Raw genomic sequence first — 25,102 nt, 5'->3', positions numbered from 1 at the left:
CTCAGCACCTTTCCCTCTATCAAAGGAGCAATGAAGCGGAAACCCCGACCTTTTTGTACCCTTTCCTTCCTTCCCACTTCCAAACCCCCCCAACCAGAAGAGCCATTCAAAAATCTCAGCCATCGTCTAAGTTTCGACGAGTTTTCCATCAAAAGAACGTGTGAATATTTTATGATTGCTGCCTTCCATTCACGCGCGCCGTTTTGCTCATGCTCGTCGGCCGTCGCAACTGCACAAAAGAGCGAAAGAAACGCCACCAAGAAAAACAGCTGATGGAGAGGAAAACTTCATCCTTCGTTGTTCTAGAGGAGTGGGTGCCGCACAAAGACGGGAGCGGGAGGTTGAACCACTTCCGGTGGTTCCGTTACAGTTCCCCAGTTCGTTTCGTCTGTTTGGGGCCCGGAAGCACTTGAGTGGGTGTTGGTTGGCCGACAGAAGAACGCGACGCGCCAAGTGCCAATGACTGAGTGAAATGAGAGGAGCAGAGCGGAGTCAAGCTTTCTCGGAATGTTTTATGTGCTTTACATAAAATATTACTCGCATAGCCCAGTCGACATGGGTCCGGGCCCGAGCCGGAGCATGGTTCTGGACCATTGGCGTAGCAAGGGAGAAGGTTTTTCCATTTCTTCCAAATTTTGCGTTCATCCAACAAGCTCGTTGATGCTCCTCGCTGTACTGACATACCCATGTAACTACTAAGCACTGTTCTAAGCATTATAACAGTCATTGAACAGCTTTTCAGTGTTAAAAAGCTCTATATAAGCATTCCTAATGCTTATAGGCATTATAAACAGTAATAACAATAATAAATAAGCCCTGTATGGTGGAGCGGACGGTGTGATGGTTAGAACACTTGACTATCACGCCGAGGACCTGGGATCGACTCCCACTCCCGACAAACTCGCAAAATGTGAGTTCTTCCTTCGGAAGGGAAGTAAAGCGTGGGTCCCGAGATGAACTAGCCCAGGGCTAAAAATCTCGTTAATACAGATAAAAAAAAAGCCCTGTATGCCTATATAAAGTCTGCAAGCTGTAAAGAAGTAAATCAGTGCTGCCACAGGGCTTGGAGTACATGACGTAAAGCTTGGATGAATTCTTGAAGAAATTCTTCGAGGAACCCCAGAAGAATACTGTGAGAAATGCCTGGCCTGGATAAGTTTCTGAAGAAATTCCTTGAGAAAGTCCAGGAGGATTCCTAGCGTAATTTCTGAAGGAATTCCAAGAGGAAATCTTGAAGCAATTCCTGAAGGAATGTCTGGAGGAATCCTTCGGGGTTTCCCTGGTAGAATTCTTGGAGGAATGCCTGAAGCAATTTCTGGAGGAATCTCTGAAAGAATTTCTGCAGGAATTCCTAGAAGAATGGCTGGAGGAATTCTTGAAAGAAAGCAGGAAGCAATTCCTGGAAGAACGCCTGGAGGAATCTCTTTCCCTTCACTTTTCAACTATTTTTACAGTACAAATCAAAAGACGATTGTTTTAACCATCGTTCAATGCAAGGAGACAATCATAATACAAATAAACAGCTGATAGATTAACGAAAGAGAGGGAAACCAAAGAGAGCCTCTCTTCTGCAGATAGGACCATTAGACATGTTTGGCCTGAAATCACACTTTGCTAACCGGAAAAATCCGTATTTATCCGTTGCTAACCGTCGTTAACCGCGTCTAACTGCTGCTCAGTTAGCAGCGGTTAACGACGGTTAGGAACGAATGAACGTGGATTTTCCGGTTAGGAAAAGATATGTCATTCCCCTTGATTTTAATGAGAAATATGAAATATTTTTACCATTAGAATATTCTGTCCCAGGGTGATCTATTAGGGCAGCGAACCACTTGGGCAGCGTACTGTTCTGTTACTGTTAATAACTCAATCAATTCTAAACCAATTGACTTGAAATTTTGTATACGGCTAGATACTATACGTTCCAACTTATGAAAAAATTTGACTTAATAAAATTTTGATAAACCCAGAACAGAGTAAAAATCTTTTAATTCAAATTGGACTTAAATATTACTGAAGTAACATTTTGTAGCTACAGAAAATTTCGAGAACCGTAAATTCTATTTTTTTTTCAATTACAGCAAATACTGATTTTTTTTTTTCAAATACATCGAAAGTCAAACAAATGCCACAAAAGGATGGTTAAAGAGTTTTTTAAAATGAGTTGTGTTTCAATAGCATTATGTTTTAAAACGCATTCTTTTTTTTTTCTTTTAACGTTGTAGCTAACCGTTTTCTATGGAACTGCCTTTAACACTGTTAGTGTTAAATTTTTGTAAGTTTTAAATTGTATGTTAGCATTTTTTTATTGGCCAACGAAAATGTTTAAATTCTGTAAAGTTGCTTTTAATTGGAAAAGAGTACAGTAATGTTCCGATTTTATCACGCCCTCCACGTGTCAGTCCTTCAATTTTCATTATTTTTCTGTTACATTTGAAAGCAAGTGCTTCCCCTCTTATTAAAAATACTGTATTAGATTGGATTAGATAAGATTGCAAAAGAGTGTTTTACATTGGATAATAATTTTCAAGTATCATTGATCCACCGACAATTGATCATTACAAGTTTATCATGTACAAGTGGATTAACGAAAACTTCTAAAAATGTTTAATTGGATATAGGAAGTAAAAATATAAATAAATTGAAATAATTTTGTTCATCATTGAATCATGAAAACATTGATTATGTTTATTTTCGACATTTTTCATTATTTTCATTGACGCTCTCACCCGCTCTTACTAATACCATCATAAGCTGTCAACATATTGCACCGAAACCGTTCGTTTTTCCGGTGTCAATTGCTACACCGGTGTAGTGCACCGTCGGGAATAAACGAATTCGACATAAGTGCCTTGGAACCAGTTTTACGGATGTTCCGGGGAACCGGTTCCGGGGTCCATTTTTAAATATGATTCAATACCATCATGCGACACCTCAAACTTCGTGATTTTTCAAGATACATCATTCTGAACTGTTTTTGTGTTATCCGAAATATTTTTGGCCATTTTGGAACCGAAAGGCGGATTTCACGGGAATTGGTTCCGGTGGTCCCGAGGTCAAATTTTCTAAGATGAATAAACACCATCATGCGACATATCAAACTTCATGATTTTGAAAGTTACAGCATATTATTACGATGATTGGTCATTTAGAATACATTTGAAAATTTTGGAATCGGTTTACCGATTTTCCGTAATCCAGTTCCGGGGGAAAGTTTTGGAAATGGTGCAATACTGTCATTTGGAATTTCAAACATCGCGGTTTTCAAAATACACCATTATGTGCTAGTTTTGCGTTGCATGAAATACTTCTGGCCATTTTAGAACCGACAAACTGCTTACCGGGAAATGATTTAAGCGGTTCCGGGTTCCATTTTTTGAATGTGAACGAAACAGTATCATGCGACACCTCGAATTTCGTGGTTTTTCAAGATACATCATTCTGAGCTGTTTTTGTGTTATCCAAAATAAAGGGTGATACGGTCAAAATTTGGTCACAAAATTTGTTTCATAACTTGAGACTGCGTACACCAAAACAGCTGATTTTTGGACCATTATTGGTACATTATATGTAGCTTATACCATAAAATTTTCATCAAAATCGGTTTAGTATTTGCGGAGATATTGTGAATCCTGAAAACTGCAATTTTAAAATTTTGTACAAAGTGGATTAAAAAATAAGAACACATGTTTACTCCTTTTTTTATAGAGCCAGAAATACTGAACCAATTTCAATAAAAATTTTTCTGTGTGTAAAGTATACATATCAAAATGTTATGTAAAAATTTCTTTCAATTTGATTCAGCCGTTACAAAGTTATATTTGTTTAGGTGGTCAAATTTTGTCAAATTTTGTCGAGTCAAGTCAAATTTTGGTCACACAATTTTTTTCATAACTTTAGATTGCGTACACCAAAACAGCTGATTTTTGGATCAGTAATGGTACACTATATGTATCTTGTACCATAAATTTTTTTTTTTTTTTTCCAATTCGTTTATTTAAGGCTCAATCGCCGAATCCAGCTTTACAGAGCCAATAATCACTTTCTATTATAAATAGAGTTAAAAGATTTTCCATTTTTTATTTTGTAAGATACACTTTTTCCTCTCGACGGAGTGTCGACAACTTCCACTTGGGCCGTGCTGGGGGAACACTGATCGCCGCAAACTTTCTTTGCTTCGTTCAAAGCAGTTTTGTTCGACCGCCGTCGTTTGTTCGTGTTCTGATCACAGTCGGTGGATGAGCTCGATACATTTTCGTTGTGGTATTCGTCATCGTCCGTCCAATCGTCGTTTTGTTTCGCTTCATCATCATGGGCATCCAACGGTGGAAAGTCGTCCTTACTAAAAAGTTCGTTTGTGTTTTCTGAACTCGCATTCGTTGTTAGCGTTGTTGCTGTCTCTGTCAATCCAGTTGATTCCGTGTCAATCTGTGCCGTTCTGTTACCCTGGCGGGATAATCTCGGTTGATTAATGTATGACACCGTAGTGTTGTCGCTACCGATCGCAATAATATATGGTATATCACGAAAGAGATTCATGCGAAGCACTCTAACGCCATTGGGAACGCCGGGAAAATACTGTCTCCAGGTTTCATTTCTAATAGAAATTACTTCCCCGTATTTCACCATATGCTCCCTTACGGCCGTGTTGCTCACCGTGGAGGGAAGGTCGTGGACCCTTACGGTTACCGCGTCGCCATCCACATAGACGGGTATATGGAATTCTTTACTGGCAGCAACAATTGTTCGCTTCCAATTGTGCTCCAGTTGATACCGCAAAGCAATTTCTTTGTTGGTCATTTCGACCAGCACACAGTTGCGTGTATTATGCAACTGAATGCTTTTCACGTCTGCATATTGAAGCTTCATTTGGTTCTCCAGAAAATGTTTCACAGTCCCAACGTTGGGACGAGATGGGAGGACACTAATGTCAATAACAAGAACGTTTTCTCGCGCCGCGCACATAATTTACTGCGATTTTGGAACGACAGAAAGTGAATGTATAGAGAGCACGACCGGTGTATGTGATTGCTGGCAGTCAACGACCATAAAATTTTCATCAAAATCGGTCTAGTATTTGTGGAGATATTGTTGAACCCTGAGATCCGCAATTTTAAAATTTTGTGCAAAGAGGATTCATACATTTTTACTGTTTTATTTATAGAGCCAGAGATACTTAACCGATTTCAATGAAAATTTTTCTGTATGTGTAGTATGCATATCAAAATGTTGTGTAAAAATTTCATTCAATTTGATCCAGCCGTTACAAAGTTATATTTGCTTAAGTGGCACCCGGTCAGTTTTTTTCATATTCAAACTGCTACAACTTTGAAAGTATTCATACAAAATGGCTGAAAATTTTACTAAGAACGTTTTTTCATAATAGTACTATACTGTAAAATTTTGATAAAAATCGGAGCAGTATTGGTAGTTCTATAATCAAAATTGTGCTTTATTGACCTTAAATTTCCGAAAATTTACTATGGAGCGCCTTTGTACAAAATTTTAAAAAGGTAGGTCGATGGTTTTGTCTATATATCAACCAATACTCAATCGATTTTGATGAAAATTTTATGGTATAAGCTACATATAATGTAGCATTACTGGTCCAAAATTCAGCTGTTTTGGTGTACGCAGTCTAAAGTTATGAAAAAAATTGTGTGACCAAATTTTGACCGTATCACCCTTTACTTCCTCCTGGTATTTCTTCAAGGACTTCTCCATGGGTTTTTCAAGGAATACCTCTATCGATTCTTTCAGTGAATTCTCTAGGTATTCCTTTATGGATTGCTCCCAATATTTCTTCAATATGCTTCTCTTGGGATTTTCCAGGCATCCCTGATGTTCCACCAGACATTTTTGCAGAGATTCCTCCATGGGATTTTTTTTTAGATATCCAAGGATAAAGTCTGTGTAGTAATTTCTCGAGGGAACACCAAAGCAACTTCTGGAATAATCATAGAAAGATTGACTTGAATCATCTCAAAAGTTTTCGAAGGAACCTCAGGTGAAATTATAAGAAGAAACAATAGATGATTTCCGAGAGGTATTACAGTAAACATTTCTGGACAAAACTTGGGAGGAGTTATTGGAAAAAACATTGGTTTGAGGAATCCAGCAGGAACTCTTTCAAGAAGGCCAATAGGAGCTCCTAGAGGAATCCCTTGAGAAATTTATGAGGGAATCTTTGGATAAAATTTCATGGAGGAATCTCCGGAGGAACTTCAGGAAGAATCTTAGAAAAAATCTCTGAAGGATTTTTTAGAAGGATTTTGGGATTTATCATTGTGTTAATTTCAGCAGAAGTTCTAGGAGGAATTGCTGAAGGAAACTATGCAGGACTTTCTAAAGAAACCCCATCGAGAATTCCTGGAGAAATCTAAAGAAAAATTCCTAGAAAAAATATCTGGAGAAGTCCCTGGAAAACCGGTAGAGGTATTCTACAGAGAACGCTCTAAAGAAATCACAGGAGGAAATGCTGAAAAAATCTCACGAAGATTTTCCGGAAGTAATCCAGCAAGAATGCCAGGATTAAATCCTATAGGAATCAATAGAAGAACTTCTGGAGGTACCATAGTTGAAATTTCCGAGACAGGATTTGTTGGAAGAACCGCAGGAGAAGTTGGTTGAGGAATCTTTGGAGGAAGGTCATGAGGAGTTTCTGCAGGCATTTCATGAGGAATTTCTGGAAAACTGTTTGGATAAAATCTCTGGAGGAATTCCTGGATGATTCGTTGGAGAAATCCCTGGAAGAACAACCGAAGAAATTACGGCAAAAATTCCAGGAGGGTTGCCTGGCAGGATCCCAGCAAAAAAGCCATGAGAAAGCTCTAGAAGAACCCCTAGCAAAATTTTTGAAGTTTCACAGTTAGAATTTCTGGAAGAGTCCTAGCAAGAATAGTTGGAAGAATCGCAGGAAAAGTTTGTTGATGAATTCCAGCTGAAATTTCTGGAGGAAGGTCACGAGTAGCTCCTGGAGGAATCCCATGAGAAATTAGTGAAGGAATCCCGCGATAAAATCTCTAAATGAATTCCTAGCAGAATCACCGGAGGAACTTTTTGCAGAATGTTCAAAATATTGCCTTGAATAATCCCAGCAAATATCCTCAAATAAATCCCACAATGAATCATCAGAAAAATTCTAGAAGAACTCCTGAAGGTACTAATGAAGACAAGAACTTTTGGAGGAGTTCTAGGAGGATTTGTTGGCAGAGCCACAGTTGCAACTGCTTAAGAGATCCCAGCTGGAATTCCTGAATAAAATCTCTGAAGACGTTCCTGGAGCAATTACCGGAAGAACTTCTGGAAAAGCTTAGATTATATCCCAGGATTCCCCCACGAATTTCTCATGGGAATCCTCCAGGAGCTCCTCTTGGCTTTCCTGAAGGAGTTCTAGCTGGAATCGTCAAAGCGACTCCTGATGTGGTTCTTCCAACAATTTCTCCCAGGACTCATCCTGAAATTCTCATTTCTCATCTCTCTTAATTCTTCTAAGGTTTCTTCTTATAATTTCTCCTGGGGTTCCTTCAAAAACTCTTAGGATGATTCTAGGCAATCTTTCTACGTTTCTTCCAGAAGTTCTTTTGGTGTTTCCTCGAGTGATTACTCCAGAAACTTTATCCTGGGATTTCTCAGAAAATTTTTCATGGAATCCCTCCTGGAGCTCCAGCTGGGATTCAACAAGCGATTTCTACTGTGTTTCTTTCAGGAATACCCTCTATGACTCCTCCAGAAAGTTTTAATATGATACCTGCAGGAAAACCTCTATGGATTTCTCTTGACATTCGTTCTGGGTTTCTTTCAAGTAGTCTTTCTAGGATACTTCCAAAAATGCCTCTGGTGATACTTCTAGTGATTTTTCTAAAAACTAGTAGGTATTACTAGAGAATTCTCTTGTGAAATCTCTTAAGGAATATTTGGAGGAATCCTAAAAGATGTTCTTTGAATATATACCAAGAGGAATGCCTCGAGAAATCCCTGGAATAATGTTTAGAAGTATTGTGGAGTAATCCATGAAAGAGTCCCTGAAGGAATGGCAGGTAATCATTTCTTGGAGGTAGCCGAAACGAGTTCTTGGAGGAATCCCATGAGGAATTTCTCGAGAAATCCCAGGCTAAAATCTCTGAAGGAATTCCTGGAAGAATCTCCGGAGAAACTTCTGGAAGAATCACAAGAAGATTGTCTTGAATAACCTCACCAAGAATTCCTGAAAAAAAAACAATATAAATCTCGAGAGAAATCCCTACAAGAATTGCGGGAGGAATCATAGTAGGAATTTCACGAATAATCCTTGGAGGGATTGCTGGAGAAATCTCTGCAAAAATGTCTGGTGGAACTTCAGGGATGCCTGGAAAATCCCAAGAGAAGCATATTGAAGAAATATCGGGAGGAATCCATAAAGGAATACCTAGAGAATTCACTGGAAGAATCGATAGAGGTATTCCTTGAAAAAACCCATGGAGAATTCCTTGAAGAAATACCAGGAGGAAGTATTTTGGATAACACAAAAACAGCTCAGAATAATGTATCTTGAAAAACGTCTTCAGCATACGCTGTACAGGCTGCGTAAACTAAGCCTAAACATAAGTGTACGTTTCTTAAACTAGTTTTAAATCTACCTCTGCTAATATTAAAATCGAAATCACTGACATTTAACAAATTAAAACACACTTCTAGGGGGTGGTTCTGACCAAACACGGTACGATGCCTACTGACCGAGAACAAGGAATGAGAACGGGTACGACGCACAGGAACGAAGAACTAGCTTCTTGCTGTAGTAGATGAGAACAGTCGATTCGATTACATATATGTCTTAGAGGAATTTCTGATAGAATCCTCGGAACAATTCATACAGGAAGCCCTGGAGGAATCCCTAAAACAATTTTTGGAAAAATCTCGTGAGAAAATCGTGGAAGAATTTCTCTAGGAATCCCCGAAGGATTTCTGGAGAATTTGCTGGAGAAATTGTTGTAGAAATTTCTGCTGTCATTACTGCAGGTACTCCTGAATCAATTCTTGGATGAATTCCTGGGAAAGTACTGAGAGAAAATCCTGGATGAAATCCTGGAGGAATGCTTGGCGGAATTCCTGGAAGAACTCCTTGAGGAATTCCTAGAGAAATCTCTTCAGGAATTCCTGGAGGAATCCATAAAGGTATTCCTTGGGTAATCTCCAGAGGAATTCCTGAAAGAATCCATGCAGGATTTCCAGGAGGAATCCCTAGAGAAATTCTTAAAGCAATCCCTGCAGGATTTCCTAAAGCAAACCCTGAAAAAAAAAACTCTTGTATAAATCCCTGGAGGAATCACTGGAGAAGTCCCAGTAAGAATTCCGGGAGAAACCCCAGGACTCCAGGAGGAATTCCTGAGGGAATCCCAGGAAGAGTTTCTGAAGAAATCCCAGGAGGAGTTTCTGAAGAAATTCCAGAAAGAGTTCTTTGAGAAATCCTGAAAGAGTCCTAAGAAGAGTTCATGCACGAACCTCAAGAGGAATTCCGGAAGCAACCCCAAGAAAAATTCCTAAGGGAATCCTTAAACAATTCCTGGAGGAAGTCCTGGAACAATTCCAGGACTTACTTACTTATTTTCAGACCTGAGCACCCACGGTGGTGCAGAGGACCGAATTAAAAGATTTCCATCCTGGGCCATTGCCAGCCATCGCCTTAACCTGTGGCCAGGTCAAATTTCTGTCGACTTGTTTAATTTCGTTGTTGAAGCTGCGCCGCCATGAACCTCTGGGTCTGGATCTGCTGCGATGTCCTGCTGGGTTCCAGTCTAACGCTTGCTTGCAGATTTCGTTTCTGCCCCTGCGCAGAGTGTGACCGACCCACCTCCACTTTCGCTCCCGAATTTCTGTCGCTATCGGCTTTTGATGACATCGACGATGAAGCTCCACGTTGGTGATCCAATTGTGAGGCCACCATGCACGAACTATATACCGCAGGCATCTATTGATAAAGACCTGCAGCCGTTCCGTGTTCTCCGCTGATACACACCAGGTTTCACTGGCGTATAGCAGCACAGATTTCACGTTCGAGTTGAAAATTCGAATTTTGGTGCGTCGCACACTGGGGCAAAACGCAGTTATGGACAGACAAAACCTCTAGTGCTTTGGATATCCATCCTAGAGGTTTGGTGCCTTTAGAGAAGTGTCTTGTAAGAGTTTTGACTAAAACCTGGTAACTCAATAATTGATCTAGATAAGTTGCAACTGATCTAGATCAGTTTTAGCTTTTTATAGAAGCGTCATAGAAGAAAACTTTCTTCGGCAAAGTTGTTCATTCTGATATTTTTGACATTTCTTCCGAAGACACTTATACTCTATAATGCACACGAAAGGCACAGATATTTGTTAAATCAATAATACTGTTGAAGCGCACATAGGGTGGGGCGGGGCAAGATGGGTCAGTGCCATTTTCGGGCGCATTACTCATGCTTTGATTATGCTAATAATTTTGTTAGATGACCAGCATGAATATACAAAAGTTTGGGGCATTGATTGAAAAATTATTCACTCTCATTGGAAATAAAATATAATATGGTTTTTAGCCATTTTTCTTATGCAATACATTCCATATAATCTCCATATAAACAGCTGCGGGGTAAGATGGGTCACCTTCAATCAATCAATTTTGAACGTATTTTTGGAGCATTCAAAAGTTATTTATTTTTTATTACAAGACTATATCATAAATGACTTCAATCAAGCGGAATGAACGCGCAAAATTATAACATAAAATTATATTTTTTTAGTGAAAACACCGATTTTCAAGTCGCCTTAGGACCACTCAAATCGTATAGTTTTTTATATTTCAAATAAATTTATAAAATGTTTACTAGTAGCTCTTGTTTACTCAGTATGGATATGGAGCATATATGAATGCAGAACTAATTTTATATTTTGACGTTTTTCGTTGAGAAAATGTGAATTACTTAAAAGGTGACCCATCTTGCCCCGCACTTTTTTCACGGCGCAAAATCGATCACTTTTTAAAACTGCTTGTTTAACATCATGTTTTGTATTTAATGGACTTTTTATCGACTTTTAGCATAGGTAGCTAGTGTATTGAAGAGTAGAGGACGAATACAAACCAATACGATCTGTATTTACAAAGTTTTGGTGATCCATCCTTAGGTGACCCATCTTGCCCCGTCCCACCCTACAATTATTTGGTATTTATTTACTTGTCAAGACGTATGGTCCAAATCAATAAAAATAACATATCTAGATACATATTCACATGGCATATACTGGCCGGAGCAACACTAAATATGTATTTCTTGTATTCATGTTTTATCACAGTAATTACCCATACATGTTACATTAAAAACAATCGGAAAATTGCTTTACATCATGTTTGGAGTTCAAAAAATTGATCTTAATGGTCAATTTTCATTTATTTTCGTGTTGATTTCAAACTAGTATATAGCAAAAGCCCCGAGTTACCCCACTTTTCTTTCCCCACTGTATCGATGCTAGTGGTATTGACATGGTTTGGCCAAAAAATTAGCAGCCTTCGCCTGCTGCTTCATGAGTTATCAAATTAATTGTAAATTACCTATTTTTTGTTATTAAAATAAGAAAAACCTCCGATTTCCGTGATTAGGTAAGTTTTTGTTATGGAATAATCTTTTTCATATATATTTTTGCTAACCTAACGTTCGAATTTTTTTCTGATTTTTTTACTTGAAAATATTGATCAAAATCGATTTTTTTCGACTTTTTCAGTAAAGTAGCCCACTGTGCCTTTCGTGTGCATTATATAGTATAAGTGTCTTCGGAATAAATGTCAAAAATATCAGAATGAACAACTTTGCCGAAGAAAGTTTTCTGTCTGGTTTTGTCTGTCCTTAACTGCGTTCTGCCCCAGTGTGCGTCGACAGATCTGGTTGTTTTTCCATACATTTCTTAAACTCGCAAAAGCAGCCCTCGCCTTTTTGATCCGTGCACCTATGTCGATCTTGGTGCCGCCATCGGCCGCCATTTGGCTACCAAGATATTGGAAGCTTTCAACATTCTCCACTGACTGCCCAGCTACCGTAAAGCTGGAAGGGTTGACCGTGTTTACATCCAACGATTTGGTCTTGTTGACGTTGATGGTAAGACCTGCCGTTGAGGAGCGATCGGCAAGATCATCGAGCTTGGTTTGCATATCAGAGCGCCGTTGAGCTAGGAGAGCAACGTCATCAGCCAGTTCGAAGTCATTTAGGTGCTCCATGGTAATGGGTTGCCACAGCAATCCACGATTTGGTTCGCGGTCAATCGCACCAACCAGGATCTCATCGATTACGATGAGGAACAGTAGCGTGCCTCACTCCAGCAACGACCCGGATGGGATCGGACAAAGCACCATTGTGCAGTACTCTGCACGAAAATGCCCTGTACTGTGCTTCAATGAGGCCGATGATTTTCTCAGAAAGACCCTTGCGCCTGAGGGCCACATGTTTCCGTGATTGAGACGGTCGAAAGCTTTTTCGTAATCAATGAACACCTGTTAGAGAGACTCTTGGAATTCATTGATTTGCTCCAGAATGATACGGAGCGTGACAATATGGTCCAAACAGGGTCGTCCGGCACGGAATCCTGCTTGCTGCCGTAGGAGAGTTGCGTCAATCTTCTCCTGTATTCAGTTAAGGATCACTTTGCAGAGGACTTTGAGAACGATACACAGTAACACGATGCCCCGCCAACTATCGCATACAATCAGAGGTCACCCCTGGGGCCCTGTTCGATTTCATGCTACGGATGGCTGTTTCTATCTCCTGCACTGATGGAGCTTCGGTGTTGACACGGGTAATGCGTCGAACCCTTGGCGGATCTTGCTGAGGTGTTGATCGCGTGACCGACACTTGAAAAAGGTTTCCAAAGTGCTAGAACCAGCGTTTCAACTGGTCAGCTGGGTCGGTCAGTAACTCTTCAGACGTGTCTTCCACGGGCATCGTAGCATTCATCTTGGTCCCAGTAAGGCGACGTGAGACATCGTAGAGGAGACGGGTGTCGCCTGTGTTTGCGGCTTTCTCGCCTTCGTCGGCTAGGGAGTCCGCCCACGCTCTTTTGTGCCGTCTACATGAGCGTTTCACTTCCTTCTCGAGAGCTGAAAAGCGCTGACGAGCTACGGCTTTGGCTCCTCGTGTTTTCGCTCGCTCTATTGCGGCTTTGGCCTTCCTTCGCTCCTCTATCTTCCTCCAGGTATCATCTGTGATCCACTGCTTTCTTCGGGTGCGTAGCTCACCCAAATTACCTATTCTCGCCGGTGGCGATAAAGGCGTTCTTGATGGCACTCCATTGATCTTCTACGCTTCCTCCTTCTGGAATATTTGCAGCACGGTTCTCTAGCTCCTCGACGAAGGAACTTTTCACCGTTTGCGCCAGTGCAACACACAGTGGGACGGATTCCGATATTATATATTTTTAAACTAGTTTTCCTATAGTAAAAACATTTCTAGAAAACTAAACATAAATGACGGTTAACTGTTCAAACAAACACGATAACGAAAAAACCACTAGACTTTCGAATCCTTGAAAAAGGTCCAATAAGGAGCGAAACGTCGGATCAAGAAAACATATAGTTGTTTTGATTCTCCCAGAAAACTGAAAAGCCAGCAACATAACTGAAGACATATCATTGTTGCCACAAAACTCTGCAAACAGCTCTCCGTTTTCGTTCATTTCTCCGAGACCATGGCGTTCCATGACATGCTCATAGTCCGAGTTGTCGGAACCATCCTTCGCGTTGAAATCGCCCATGAGGATCTTGATATCACCTTTCGGAGTCTTGTCCACGACCGCATTCAGTTGACTGTAAAAGTTCTCTTTATCTTGCAATTCGGCAGCATCGGTTGGCGCGTAACATTGGATCATGGTAAAGTATCGAACCCCGGTTCTGAATCTGTCTACAATTATCCTCTCATCAATAGGTTCCCACTTCATGAGCGCAACGTGGGCGTGAGCGCTGAGCAGGAAACCAACTCCACGGTGGCGAGGAGCGTGTTCACCTCGTAGGCCAGAGTATAGCAGAATTTGACCCGACGTCAATCTGTGTTCTCCAAAGTTCGGCCAACGGACTTCGCTCAGTCCTAGGATCTCAAGCTTCATACGGCATGCCTCGTTGGCTACTTGTGCCAGTTTACCCTGTTGGGCTACGGTTAATACATTCCAAGTTCCAATTTTTGTCCGTTGGTTCGCTCTATAGTCGTTGCCGTTGAATCAGTTCGTAATCTTTCATTTTCATTTTCGGTTTCAGTAACGTTTTTTTGGGTTTCGGAGACAGTAGGTTGTTGGCCTAAGGTCCCCTATTCACCGTGGTGGGGCTGCCACCTTAGGTATAGCTTCCGGTGGAGGAGCATTTCATACTCAATCGCTGGAGTCCAGAACAGACGCTGTTTGAGCCACACCTCCTTAGTGAACAGACGCTCAAGACGTACCTCCTCAATCTAGCTGAAGTCAGAAGGACAACAGTGCCCTGGCTGCACTACCAGCTAAGCACACAACTCTTAGCTGGCGGTCTTTGTCATCGCTTGACCCATGGAAGCATGAGGTAGGAACTTGTGAGGACCAGAGCTATGTTGGACGCTCTCCTTTTCGACTCACCGTTTTGCAGCCCTGATAATATTGATACCTACATAAATTTCCCATTTCTGCGTTGAACTGCTTCCGTAACTCTCTTCGTACTCATATACAGAATGACAAAAACTGCAATATGACCGTAAAAGAATGTTTGAATGAATACCCTCCCTAGCTCCACCACTGTTCCTGCAACAAGGCGGCCCTGGAAGTTTATGGGATCTTGAATTCATGGCGCGCCAAGCATGGTGCAATACTGAACACTGTTGAACTTCGACTCTCGTCGGGTTCTTTAGTGGGTGAAAGTGGATGTGTTGGGTGGGGTCATGCATGGTGGTATGGTTGGTGTTGTGTTTTGCTCTTCGTGTTAATGGGCCACCCGGAAAAGTGGGGGCTAATTTTAGAATTTATGATGGTTGAATTTAGAGCAAACTTTTCTCTCGCAATTGTTGAGCGCTGATAGGAATAAAGTTGCATAATGTATGGGATTATGCAATCAGTTGTGCAGGATTTGTGTGTTTCCTTCGCACAATAAAGAAAGCGGGACTGTGGGGATAATCGGTTTGAAAGATTGATTGTGATTCTGGTAGAAGTGGGGAGCATTTGAAATAAGACAAGGAATAGTGAATTGAAAGGAAATCCATTATTTATAAATCGCTCTACAATAAAAGCTTTGCAGTATATTTTTGCCTGAAACCAAAAACTTTAAATTTGTTACCTTCCCCATCTGCATTATTCACTGTTAATTCTTCTAAGCTCCAAATAAAGCTCAACTTTTAATAACTCTCTAACTGATGGTTTTCCTCCTTTCTCTTACTTTTTCCCATTTCAGAAGTCGCTGCTAATTGGCCGTATTCCGGTGGCCCAGATGACCGGACCGATCAAGCGGGGTCTACTCTGGCAGCAGCGGGACCGGCTTTTCTCCCGATGGAAGGAAAGGTTCGTTTCTCACGGCGGCGCGCGATGTCATGTCATGCTGCTGCTCCGCCGTCGCTTAAATAGATGATAGCCTATAACACGACGAGGGTCGACGTGGCGTGCGCTGTTTCTCGTTGGTTCCGAATCTAATTCATTTGATGGCACATCACATACCTTCCGTAGCTTTCTCAGAAAAAAAGGCTGTTGATGACTTTGGGTCAAATTCAGCACTCCTTGCCTTTTTGCGAGTGTTAATTCCATGACTACAGTTCGTGACTAGAATGTGCCGGACAAGCCGGCGCGGGGCACGATGAGAAACAGCACAATAACGTCGGTCGACTTGGGCTCGAAAAAAAAAAAAATCAATTGCAAACACTAATGAGCCATTGTGCGCTTACGATTATTGCAGATATTTCATTCTGACACGTGATTATCTCAACTGCTTCAAACGGGCGTCTGGATCGGCATCGGAGAAGATTTCCGACATGGGCCAGTTTATTTTCAAGGTGAGTTTTGGAAGAACTGTCATAACAAAGGCATTCAAAAATAACGTAAACTTTTTTGGGGGCCGGGAAGGGTATTACAGAGTTAACGCATCATACAAACATTCAAAATCATTACAGAGGATATGCTGCCAGATATTGCAAAAAATAAACTAAATTATTTTTATGACCCCCAAGATTCTTGAAGCATATAATGGTGGGCATTTTTTCGGGTACACTAAATAATCTTGCTCAACCAGCATTGAATTTGTTTTTGGTTAAGAAAGCTGAAACATCAAGGCGTCCGAAGTCAAGCTTATAATTGTTTAACGGAACAATTCGAAGTGATATAGTGCAACTGCCAACACAGATCACCGCCTGGCTGCTGGTCCGACTTTCGGTTGCTAACAACCACAACTTCAGCTTTGTGGTGCGCCAGTTTCCTGCAGTTCACCCACTCCTCCAGACGCGATCGAGTGGGCTGCAGTCAACTCCACTTCTTCGATCGATTCACCGTAGACCTCCAATGTCATATCATCCGCAAATCGGGGAAATTTCACCTCAACGCCTCTTCGTATAGGGTATCGCGCCACTTGGGCGGTGGCTTCTATATTCGTCTGTTTTCCACTATAACTCAGTCAATTTTGAATCAATTGACTTGATATGTTGTACACGCGTAGATACTATACCTATCTCACCACATTCCAAAAGTTGTGTCAATTGGTTCAAATTTGACTGAGTTATAGTGGAAAACAGACGAATATAGAAGCCACCGCCCAAATGGCGCGATTCCCTATGGCATTCTGTTATAGATTTACCCAAGAATTTACCTAAAATGCACACTAAATTACTGGCAACCCTACCAAATCCCAAATTGCCCACAATGTAACTACATATCTTGTTTTGCTTTGTTTAATCTCCCCCACTTACACCTCAGTTATGTATTATAGTCAGCATGTTAACCACGCGAATAAACACGTTTCGATAGTTCCTCGTGTAATTCCGTGTATTTTTATAATTATAATCCGGAAAACTACTCTCGGCTACGACACATTTCATAACACCGATCCCAGGATGGAACCTTGCGGGACTCCTGTGGTTATGTGAAAGCACTGCCGACCCACCGCTGAGTCGTAAACTATAGTACCGTAAACCGGGGTAAAATTGATCTTCGGGTTGAAATTGATCAGTAATTTTTCATGTAGATGAAGCATTTTTTAAAGAATTTCCTTTCAAATATCGTTTAGTATCTGATTCCAACATCATGATACTTGAAAGAAAGCTATTGAATGTATGGTTTTTCTAACGGAAAAACGTCTGATCAATTTCGACCCGAAGATCAATTTGACCCCGGTTTACGGTACTCGATTCTGGAAGTAGCTTCCGAGCATCTTGTACAAGTGCCCGAGTATCATCAGAAGCAGTTGCGCATCGACAATAGCCGCCCAACTGCCACTATTGAACGCGTTACTCACATCCCGACTCGGCGGTCTTTGTAGCCGACAAGATAACGTCTACGGCTGACCTTCCTTTCCGGAAGTCGAACTGGTGACTCGTCGAGAGACCATGTACAGTTTCGGTGTGCCACAACAGTCTGTTGAGGATGATATTTTCGAGGACTTTTATGGCCGTGTGTATCAAGCATATTGGTCTATATGTAAACGGATCTCCGGGTGGTTTTCCCGCCTTTGGAATAGTACCAGGCGCTGCCACTTCCACACCTCTGGGAAGACACTCTCGGCCAGGCATTTCCGCATAGCAGACCTGAACATCCCGGGACCCTCTGCAAAAGCCCTTTTTAAGGCCAGATTTGGAACTTCGTCCGAACCTGGGACCTCACCTACGCTAAGGGACTTTACTATCCCCAAAAGTTCCTCATGGGTGACCCTCTCCCCATCACCAGTCCCAGTCACCAGCTGTCCTACGTAAGGAAGCCAAGGACTAGGATCATGACGCGGAAAAAAAAACCCCTCGATGATCCCCTCAGACATCTCTATAGAGACTGCTCTGTATAAGCCATTGCACCTCTTGTCTTGTCCATCACGATCCTGTAGGCATAACCCCACGGATTCGCATTGACACTCCGACAGATCAGGCCTTTTTGCTTGCCCTTATCTCGGTCCTCCGCGCTACTTAAGCAGCGGTGAACACCACCAACCGTTAATTTCGATCTTCCTCATATCCTTAGGCAGGCGCGGCGCAGGTCCGCAATCACTTGAGTGCACCAGTAAGCAGGTGGTCCCCCATTTCTAGGGTGGACTTGCCTAGGGACATGGTCGCATCGCACGCACGCGAAAGCACCGCTACCACCTCGTCCTATTTTAACAGGTATAACAAGAGTAGGTTTCGCTCACGGTGGAGCGCCTCCCTAAATACCTCGTCGATAAAGTATGCTATTTTCCACCTACGAGGGCTTGACCCTAGCCCAGCCGCGCCTCTTTCTCTACCCGCTGCCTGAAGTTGTTGTAGTCGATACTGTGATCACTGTGAGTGTAGCTATTGTCTATTCTACAGTTCAAACTACTTGTTAGGCCAGGACTACAAAAAGTTACGTCGATAATCGACTCAGCTCCGTTTCGACTGAAAGTACTTTTGGTACCGACGTTAGTCAGAACGGCATCGAGCATGGGCAGTGCCTCTAGCAGGATCTGACCTCGCTGGCTCGTAAAACGGCTTACCCATTCCACTGACCAGGCATTGAAGTCACCCGCTATTACCACCGGCCTTCGTTCTTTCAGCACGATTGTCATACAGTCCAACATTTGCGTAAACTGCTCGATCGGCCACCGCGGAGGCGCATAACAGCTACAGAAGAAGACCCCGTTTACTTTGGCGACCACGAAGCCCTCATAGGTAGTAGACACATGTAGATACCAACTCCTGTACGGGGTATTTACCCGTCGTCCATATCACCGCCATATTTCTGGACCCAACCGCGATACAGTTGCCGTTGCCGGCGGGTACTCGATATGGGTCCGCAATGATGGCGATATCCGTCTCCCACTCAGAAACCGCCTGACAAAGCAGTTGCTGAGCCGCGTCAGTGGTTCAGGTTCAGCTGCGTTACCTGCACTGTGATTTGTTCACTGCGGCTTTCTTAGAGGTCAGGCACCTTGGACCACCCGTTGGATGTCTGTTGTTCACGGATTTCCCGGAATAATTCAAACACATGGGTGGCCTCGTGCAGCCTTGTGCCTTATGGCCTTCGACGCCACATTGCCTGTACAGCTTGCTTCTGTCAGGGACTTTGCAGTCCCATGACTATTGACTTGTGTCCTAGTTCCAAACACCTGGAGCAAACCTCCGGTCGCTCATGATAGCGTCAGTTGGCATACTAATCAGCCCACCTTCAGCTGTCCTGTCCTTATCTACGTCCGCCATAGGCAGCTGTACCATAATACTACCTGTGTCCCTGCCGGGCCCTTCCGTAGCCGAACGGCTGTGATGGCCACCTGCACCTTGCACTGTTGCCGCATTGCCGTGACGACCTATTCTGGGTGAGTGATCTCGTCTAGGTTTTACACTTTCAGAGTCGCCTCTACTGTAAGAGCCCTCACCTCGACACCCTCGCCAAGGACCTCTTCCGCCAGACTTTTGAAGACGGCGTCCATACGCTCCTTGTCGCGCTTGAGCTTACTTACCGGTTAGACTAAGGCCTGAGAGACCTCTGCTGTACGTAGGAGTCGTCTCCATTCTACTCGGTCCATGGTTGTATGTTTCCAGTTCCGCATTCTGCAAAGGGTCCGCAAGTCGTCTTCCACTTGTACCGGTCGGATAACTCTCAAGAACCTTTTTGTCGGTTTGCTGTTCCACATCCTGATGACGTGATCGGCAAACCGTGGTCTCCCGATTTTCGTGGTGAGGATGATGTTTGGTTCTCTCTGCAGCTGATGCAGTTCCCGCAATCCAACTTGTAGATTGCAAGCCCTTTTTGTGGATGGGGCACACGATAGCTTCTATCCATTACTCCGCTTGAGCTCGAGGTTCATTTTACCTGTACTGTTTCTCTTCGCATGTCAGTCCCATGTTGTTTTTCAAAGTGCCTACCCTTTATAATATAACTTCAATTATTTTCAAAAAAAATATGTAAGTATTCACTACATACCTTTTTTGAGCCACATTGAGCTGTAAAATTAGGCGAGAAAGGTTTCAAATTTGTTTAAAATGGTTCCGGGTCATTTGACCGAACGCCATTTGGCTGAATGCCGTTTGGCCGAAAATGAAAGGATGAACATAAGTGACCATGCCACTGTTCCTCACATCAGTATAACTTGAAAGAACAGCCTATGATTCAAAGAAGGAAAAATCTATGACAAAATATTGGCAGATTCAATGCCAACTATTCCCTGAATGTCAAAACTAGTAAGAATAGCCTATGAATAAAAGAAAGAAATATTTCTGATGATCATATTGGTAGTTAGAATGTCAAAAACTTTCTCTGAATCTTTTGGTAATAATTCGGCCAAACGATCCATTCGACCAAATGGCCGGACACCGTGTACGAGTACGTCTAATACTGCGCACGTCAGCTCCCAGATCCACGAGCTTGACGTAGTTTTTCATCGCTTTCAAGATTACCTAGTACTTGGACTCTTCAGTCTTCAGACTTGATGACGAGCGCGTCACCCTTTTCGTGCTTGGCACCTAACCTCCTAGATACCTTTGGTTTAGTGTTCCTACGGTCATGCTCATCCTTTCCCGTTCATAATGGCCCAGGGAAGCGTCCCCCTCCGGACCCGCCCTATGAAGTGGTTGTTGAGCACCTATCAATGACCGCAACCGGCGCAACCCCTTGTTCTCTTTAATCCGTGACGCCTGGCTGGGGTCCGACTTACCGGAATTACTGCCGAGTTTCGACCGCCTAGCCTTGCGGGCGCGCGCCACCTGGTAACTTCTTACCTGACGGCTACCTCACACGCTTCTGTGATTGCTTGTCAAAAGTAATCGACTTTGCCGACTCTGCCGCACTTCTTGGGCTCCCCGCGAGAGCGAATAAGATCCATGCCAGCTGATGCACAGCCACCTCCATCGCAAGAAAACACATCTCTATTTTTGTTGATAGCTCTCATCAACCACGCTCCGGTTGATTATCTCACCCGAAATACTAGCGAGGGAGGAACATTGGTGTTGCTAGAGGGGGGGGGGGGGGTCTGGTTGAACTCCTAGATGATTTTTTGGTAGAATAACTAGAGAAAGTAGAGAAATTCTGGGAGGGATTTCTGAAAGAATTCCAAGAGCAATCCCTGGCGCAACCTCTGGATCAATCCGTGGAGGAATTCTTGAATGAATTCGTGAAGGAAACCTGACCCAGTCAACCAATGGTCGTATAAGATGTTGCATAAGATGTTAAAGTGGAGGCGATATGCGTACATTTTACATGCGCCAGGCATTCACGCATATGGCTTCCAGTTTATCATCTTATGCAACATCGTATACGCTTACTGGTTGTCTGGGGAAGGAATTTCTGGAGGAATCCTGGAGGAATTCCAAGAGCAATTCCTGGCGGACTCCCTGGAGAAATTTCTGCAAGAATTCCTGGAGCAAACATTGGACGATGTCCTGAAGGAATCCCTAGATGAATTCCCTAGAGAATTTTTTGAAGAAACCTCTTGAGACTTTCCTGGAGGAATCCTTAGAGAAATATCTGGAGAAATTTTTGAAAAATCTCTGGGGGAATTCTTAGAAAAATCCTAGTAGAATTCCAAGCGAATTTCCTGAAGCAACTTCTGGAAGAGCCTCTGGAGGAATGCCTCCATTCCTGGTGGAATCCCAGGAGGAATTCCTGGAGAAAGTAGTAGACGAATTCTTGGGAAAATTCCGTGAAACTACTTCCCCTGAATGAATTCCAAGAAGAAATTCCAGAGGAATTCTTGAGGAATCCTTGGAGAAATTTCTGAAGAAATTCCTAGACAAATTCCCACAGGAATTTCTTGAGAAATTCTAGGAGGAATTTTTGGAGGATGCTTTTGGGGATTTTTTGCATGATTCCCTGGAAAAATCCTTAGAGGAGTCCCTGAAGGTATTCCTTGTGGAATTTCTGGAGGATTCCCTGGTGGAATTTACGGAGGATTCCCTGGAGGAATACCTGGAGGAATCTCAGGAGAAATTCCTGGATAAATTCCTGGAGGAAACCCTGAAAAATTCCTGGGGAAATTCCACAAATAATTTCTGAAGAAATTCCTGGAGGATTAACTGGATAGATTCCTGGATAGTTCCTGGATAAATTTCTAAAGAAATAACTGGGGTAATTCTTGGAGGAGCTACAGGAAAAACTCCTGGAGAAACTCCTGGAGGAATACCTGGAATAATTCCTAGCTAATTTCTTGGAGGAGTTCCTGAGAGAATTTCTCAAGGAATCCCTGGAGGATTTCCTGAAAAAATTGACGTAGTAAATTTCAAAGGAATTCCTGGATGTATTTATGGAGGAATTTCTGAAGGAATACCTGGAGGAATGCCTGTAGGTATTCCTAAAGGAATTCCTGAAGAAATGCATAAACGAACCCCTGGAGAAATTCCTGGAAAGATGCCAGTAGGAATTTCTGGAGGAATCTCTAGAGGATTTTCTGGAGAAATCCCTACATAAATTGCATGAGGAATCCCTGGAAGAATCCCTAGAGAAAATCCCTAGAGAAAATCCCTGGAGGATTTCCTTGGAGGAATCCCTGGAGGTACTCCTGGAGGAATCACTGGATGAATTCCTGAAGAAATCCAAGGAGCAATCCTTGAGGGCATAGTAGAGGGAGTTTCTAAAGAAATCCCAGAAGGTACTAAAGAAATCGCTGAAATTCCTGAGGAAGTTCGAAGGATTTCTAAAAAAAATCGTAGAGAAACTCTTGGAAGAATCCCTGAAGAAATCCCAGGAGGAATCTCGGAAGCAATCCCAAGAGGAATTCCTAAGGGAATCCCCATCAATTCCTGAAGGAAGTCTTAAATTTATTTCTGGAGGAGTTTCTAAAAGAATGCCAGTAGGAATTCATAAAGAGTTCTTGGAGGTATTTTTAAAATAATCCCTGAAGTTAATCCTGAAAGAATCACAGAAGGATTTCCCAGGTGATTCTTTAGAAGATTTTTTGTAGTAACCCTATGAGGAATCCGGGAAGCAATTCCTTAGGGAATCTCAGGAGAGGTTTCTAAGCGAATTCATGGAAGATTTTTTGTAGAGATCCCTGAGTATAAAAAAAAATTGAAGAAATCCGTGCCTGCAGTTTCTGGACGAATCATTGAAGGAATACTTTGATGGACTGCTAAATGAATTGTTATTCAAAATTTATAAGCAGTTCCTGGATTATTTTACGAATTGTAAAATTTTCTGAAAAACAATCTGGAAAACATTCCTACAGAAATACATCGAATAATTCCAAATGGTATTTTTAGAGCAATCTCTAACGGAATTCTGAAAAGAGTACATGGAGAAATTCCTGAAGAAATCTCTGAAAAAATACCTGCAGAAATACATTGAAATATCTCGGGAGAAATTCATCGAAAAACGCACTGGATTAATCACTGGAGGAACCTCTAAAGATATAGCATGAGCATGAGCAATTCGTAGTTGCTACTCCGTGATTGACCAGAGCAATCGAAATTGCACAAGGAACCAATGAATAGGGCTTGGGACTGGCTTACTATTCTCAATGTACACAGTTCGAGAGCTCTCAACTTTAATAAGGTCAATAACGGCGCCGGCCACGTCTTTACGGTCATCGAAGATGAGAGGGAATGTTGATAAGACAAACGTTGTTATAAAGCCCACGAATCGCTGCATCTCCACGTTTGTCTCAGGAAGGATTTTTTTGTTAGTAGGGTAAGGTACATTGTCAGTCCGGGAGTCACCTATGATTGGTGATATGGTTTGACAATGGATCAATACACAAACCGCCGTCAACAACCGACCACTTTTCGACGCAAAAACTAGCCAAAAAGAAAATTCTTTCGCGCGTCTTCACTCCACTAGGGAGCAGAAACCTTATGTCTATTCCACTCAGAAATACACTGAACGCGACTCATTTGTCGGCGCCCGGATTTTTTTTCTCGACCGGCGAGCCCGAACTAACATTTTGCACTCTTGTGTAAATACAAAAAAATGAAAGAAAATATTTATTATCAACTAAAAGTGTATTGGGAACTAGCGCCGACGGGAAGCGAAAAATTCGGACCCGACTCGAGCCACGACGCGTCCACCGCACACTGAATTCCGAAAAAGCGGCCTGTACACTTTGTCGTCGACGACGACGACGCGCACGCAGATGATCCGATTGAAAAAGAGGCCTGTACACTTTGCCTCCAAAAACTCACTCACTGGAGGAACCTCTAAAGATATACCAGGAAAAATCCCCGAAGAAATGCCTGGTGAAATATCTAGATAAATTCTTGAAGGAATCCAAGATGAAAAAAATCCTGGAGGAATTATTCATACTCATGGGGCCGTTCATAAACCACGTAGACTTTTTGGGGGGAGGGGGGGGCTGGCCAAAGTCTACGCTCCATACAAATTTCAAAATTCTTGTATGGACAAAAGTCTACGAGGGGGGAGGGGGGGGGGGTCTGAGATGGCCAAATTTTGGTCTACGTGGTTTATGAACAGCCCCCATGTAGTTTAGCAAACAAGGAACAAATCTAAATCTGCAATGCCGATTTGCATGTTCACGTTTCGGGCGCCCATGCCGCTTAAAAGTCATCTAAAGTCAGACACCCCTCCACCCCTCCCCCCTGGGCAACCTCCAGAAAAAAATAAAATCCTACCTACGCCAATGGGGAGCAAATGGGGTTTCTCCGCATCTTTCAGGTGTTTAGGGAAGTGCTGCTTTCACCTTTCAATCATCTCACGTTAGTCCGTCAGTATGCTTTCGTCCGTATAACTGCACAATTCGGCTTTCGAAACAAAGCCTTTTCGGGATGTGTTGAGCTTCGTATAATTTTTCATGATTCTTGAAAATGGCACAGCTGCTGCGATGGCATTTTCTTACACTTCGCTACTTTCAGATGACGTTTTTCGTCCCGCTCTCAGTTAACATTAACATTAATAGTTTTGTGTATGGAAATGTGAATAGAAAGCTATGCTTAGAAGCAGTATCTGTCCAAGAAATGAAAAATTTAAACTCATAAAGAGTTTGTAAATGGCGATCTGCTATCAGCTAGAATTG

The 25,102-nt window shown here is 42.4% G+C and overlaps 1 protein-coding gene across 2 annotated transcripts in view; it reads left to right on the top strand.

Annotated features, from left to right (window-relative positions):
- LOC115258767 (alpha-protein kinase 1) overlaps positions 1-25,102 on the top strand; it is a 567,285-nt gene that overhangs the window by 513,516 nt on the left and 28,667 nt on the right. For both annotated transcript variants that reach the window (XM_029859165.2, XM_062850836.1), the window contains exons 3-4: positions 15,395-15,501; positions 15,890-15,986. In XM_029859165.2, the coding sequence (XP_029715025.1) occupies positions 15,395-15,501; positions 15,890-15,986 (204 nt within the window). The remainder of the gene's footprint in view (positions 1-15,394; positions 15,502-15,889; positions 15,987-25,102) is intronic.

Source organism: Aedes albopictus, chromosome 2, assembly GCF_035046485.1.
Source record: "Aedes albopictus strain Foshan chromosome 2, AalbF5, whole genome shotgun sequence".
In the NCBI taxonomy this organism is placed as follows: domain Eukaryota; kingdom Metazoa; phylum Arthropoda; class Insecta; order Diptera; family Culicidae; genus Aedes; species Aedes albopictus.
The sequence above is the reverse complement of the archived record's forward strand: the minus strand, read 5'-3'. Positions and strand labels throughout refer to the sequence as shown.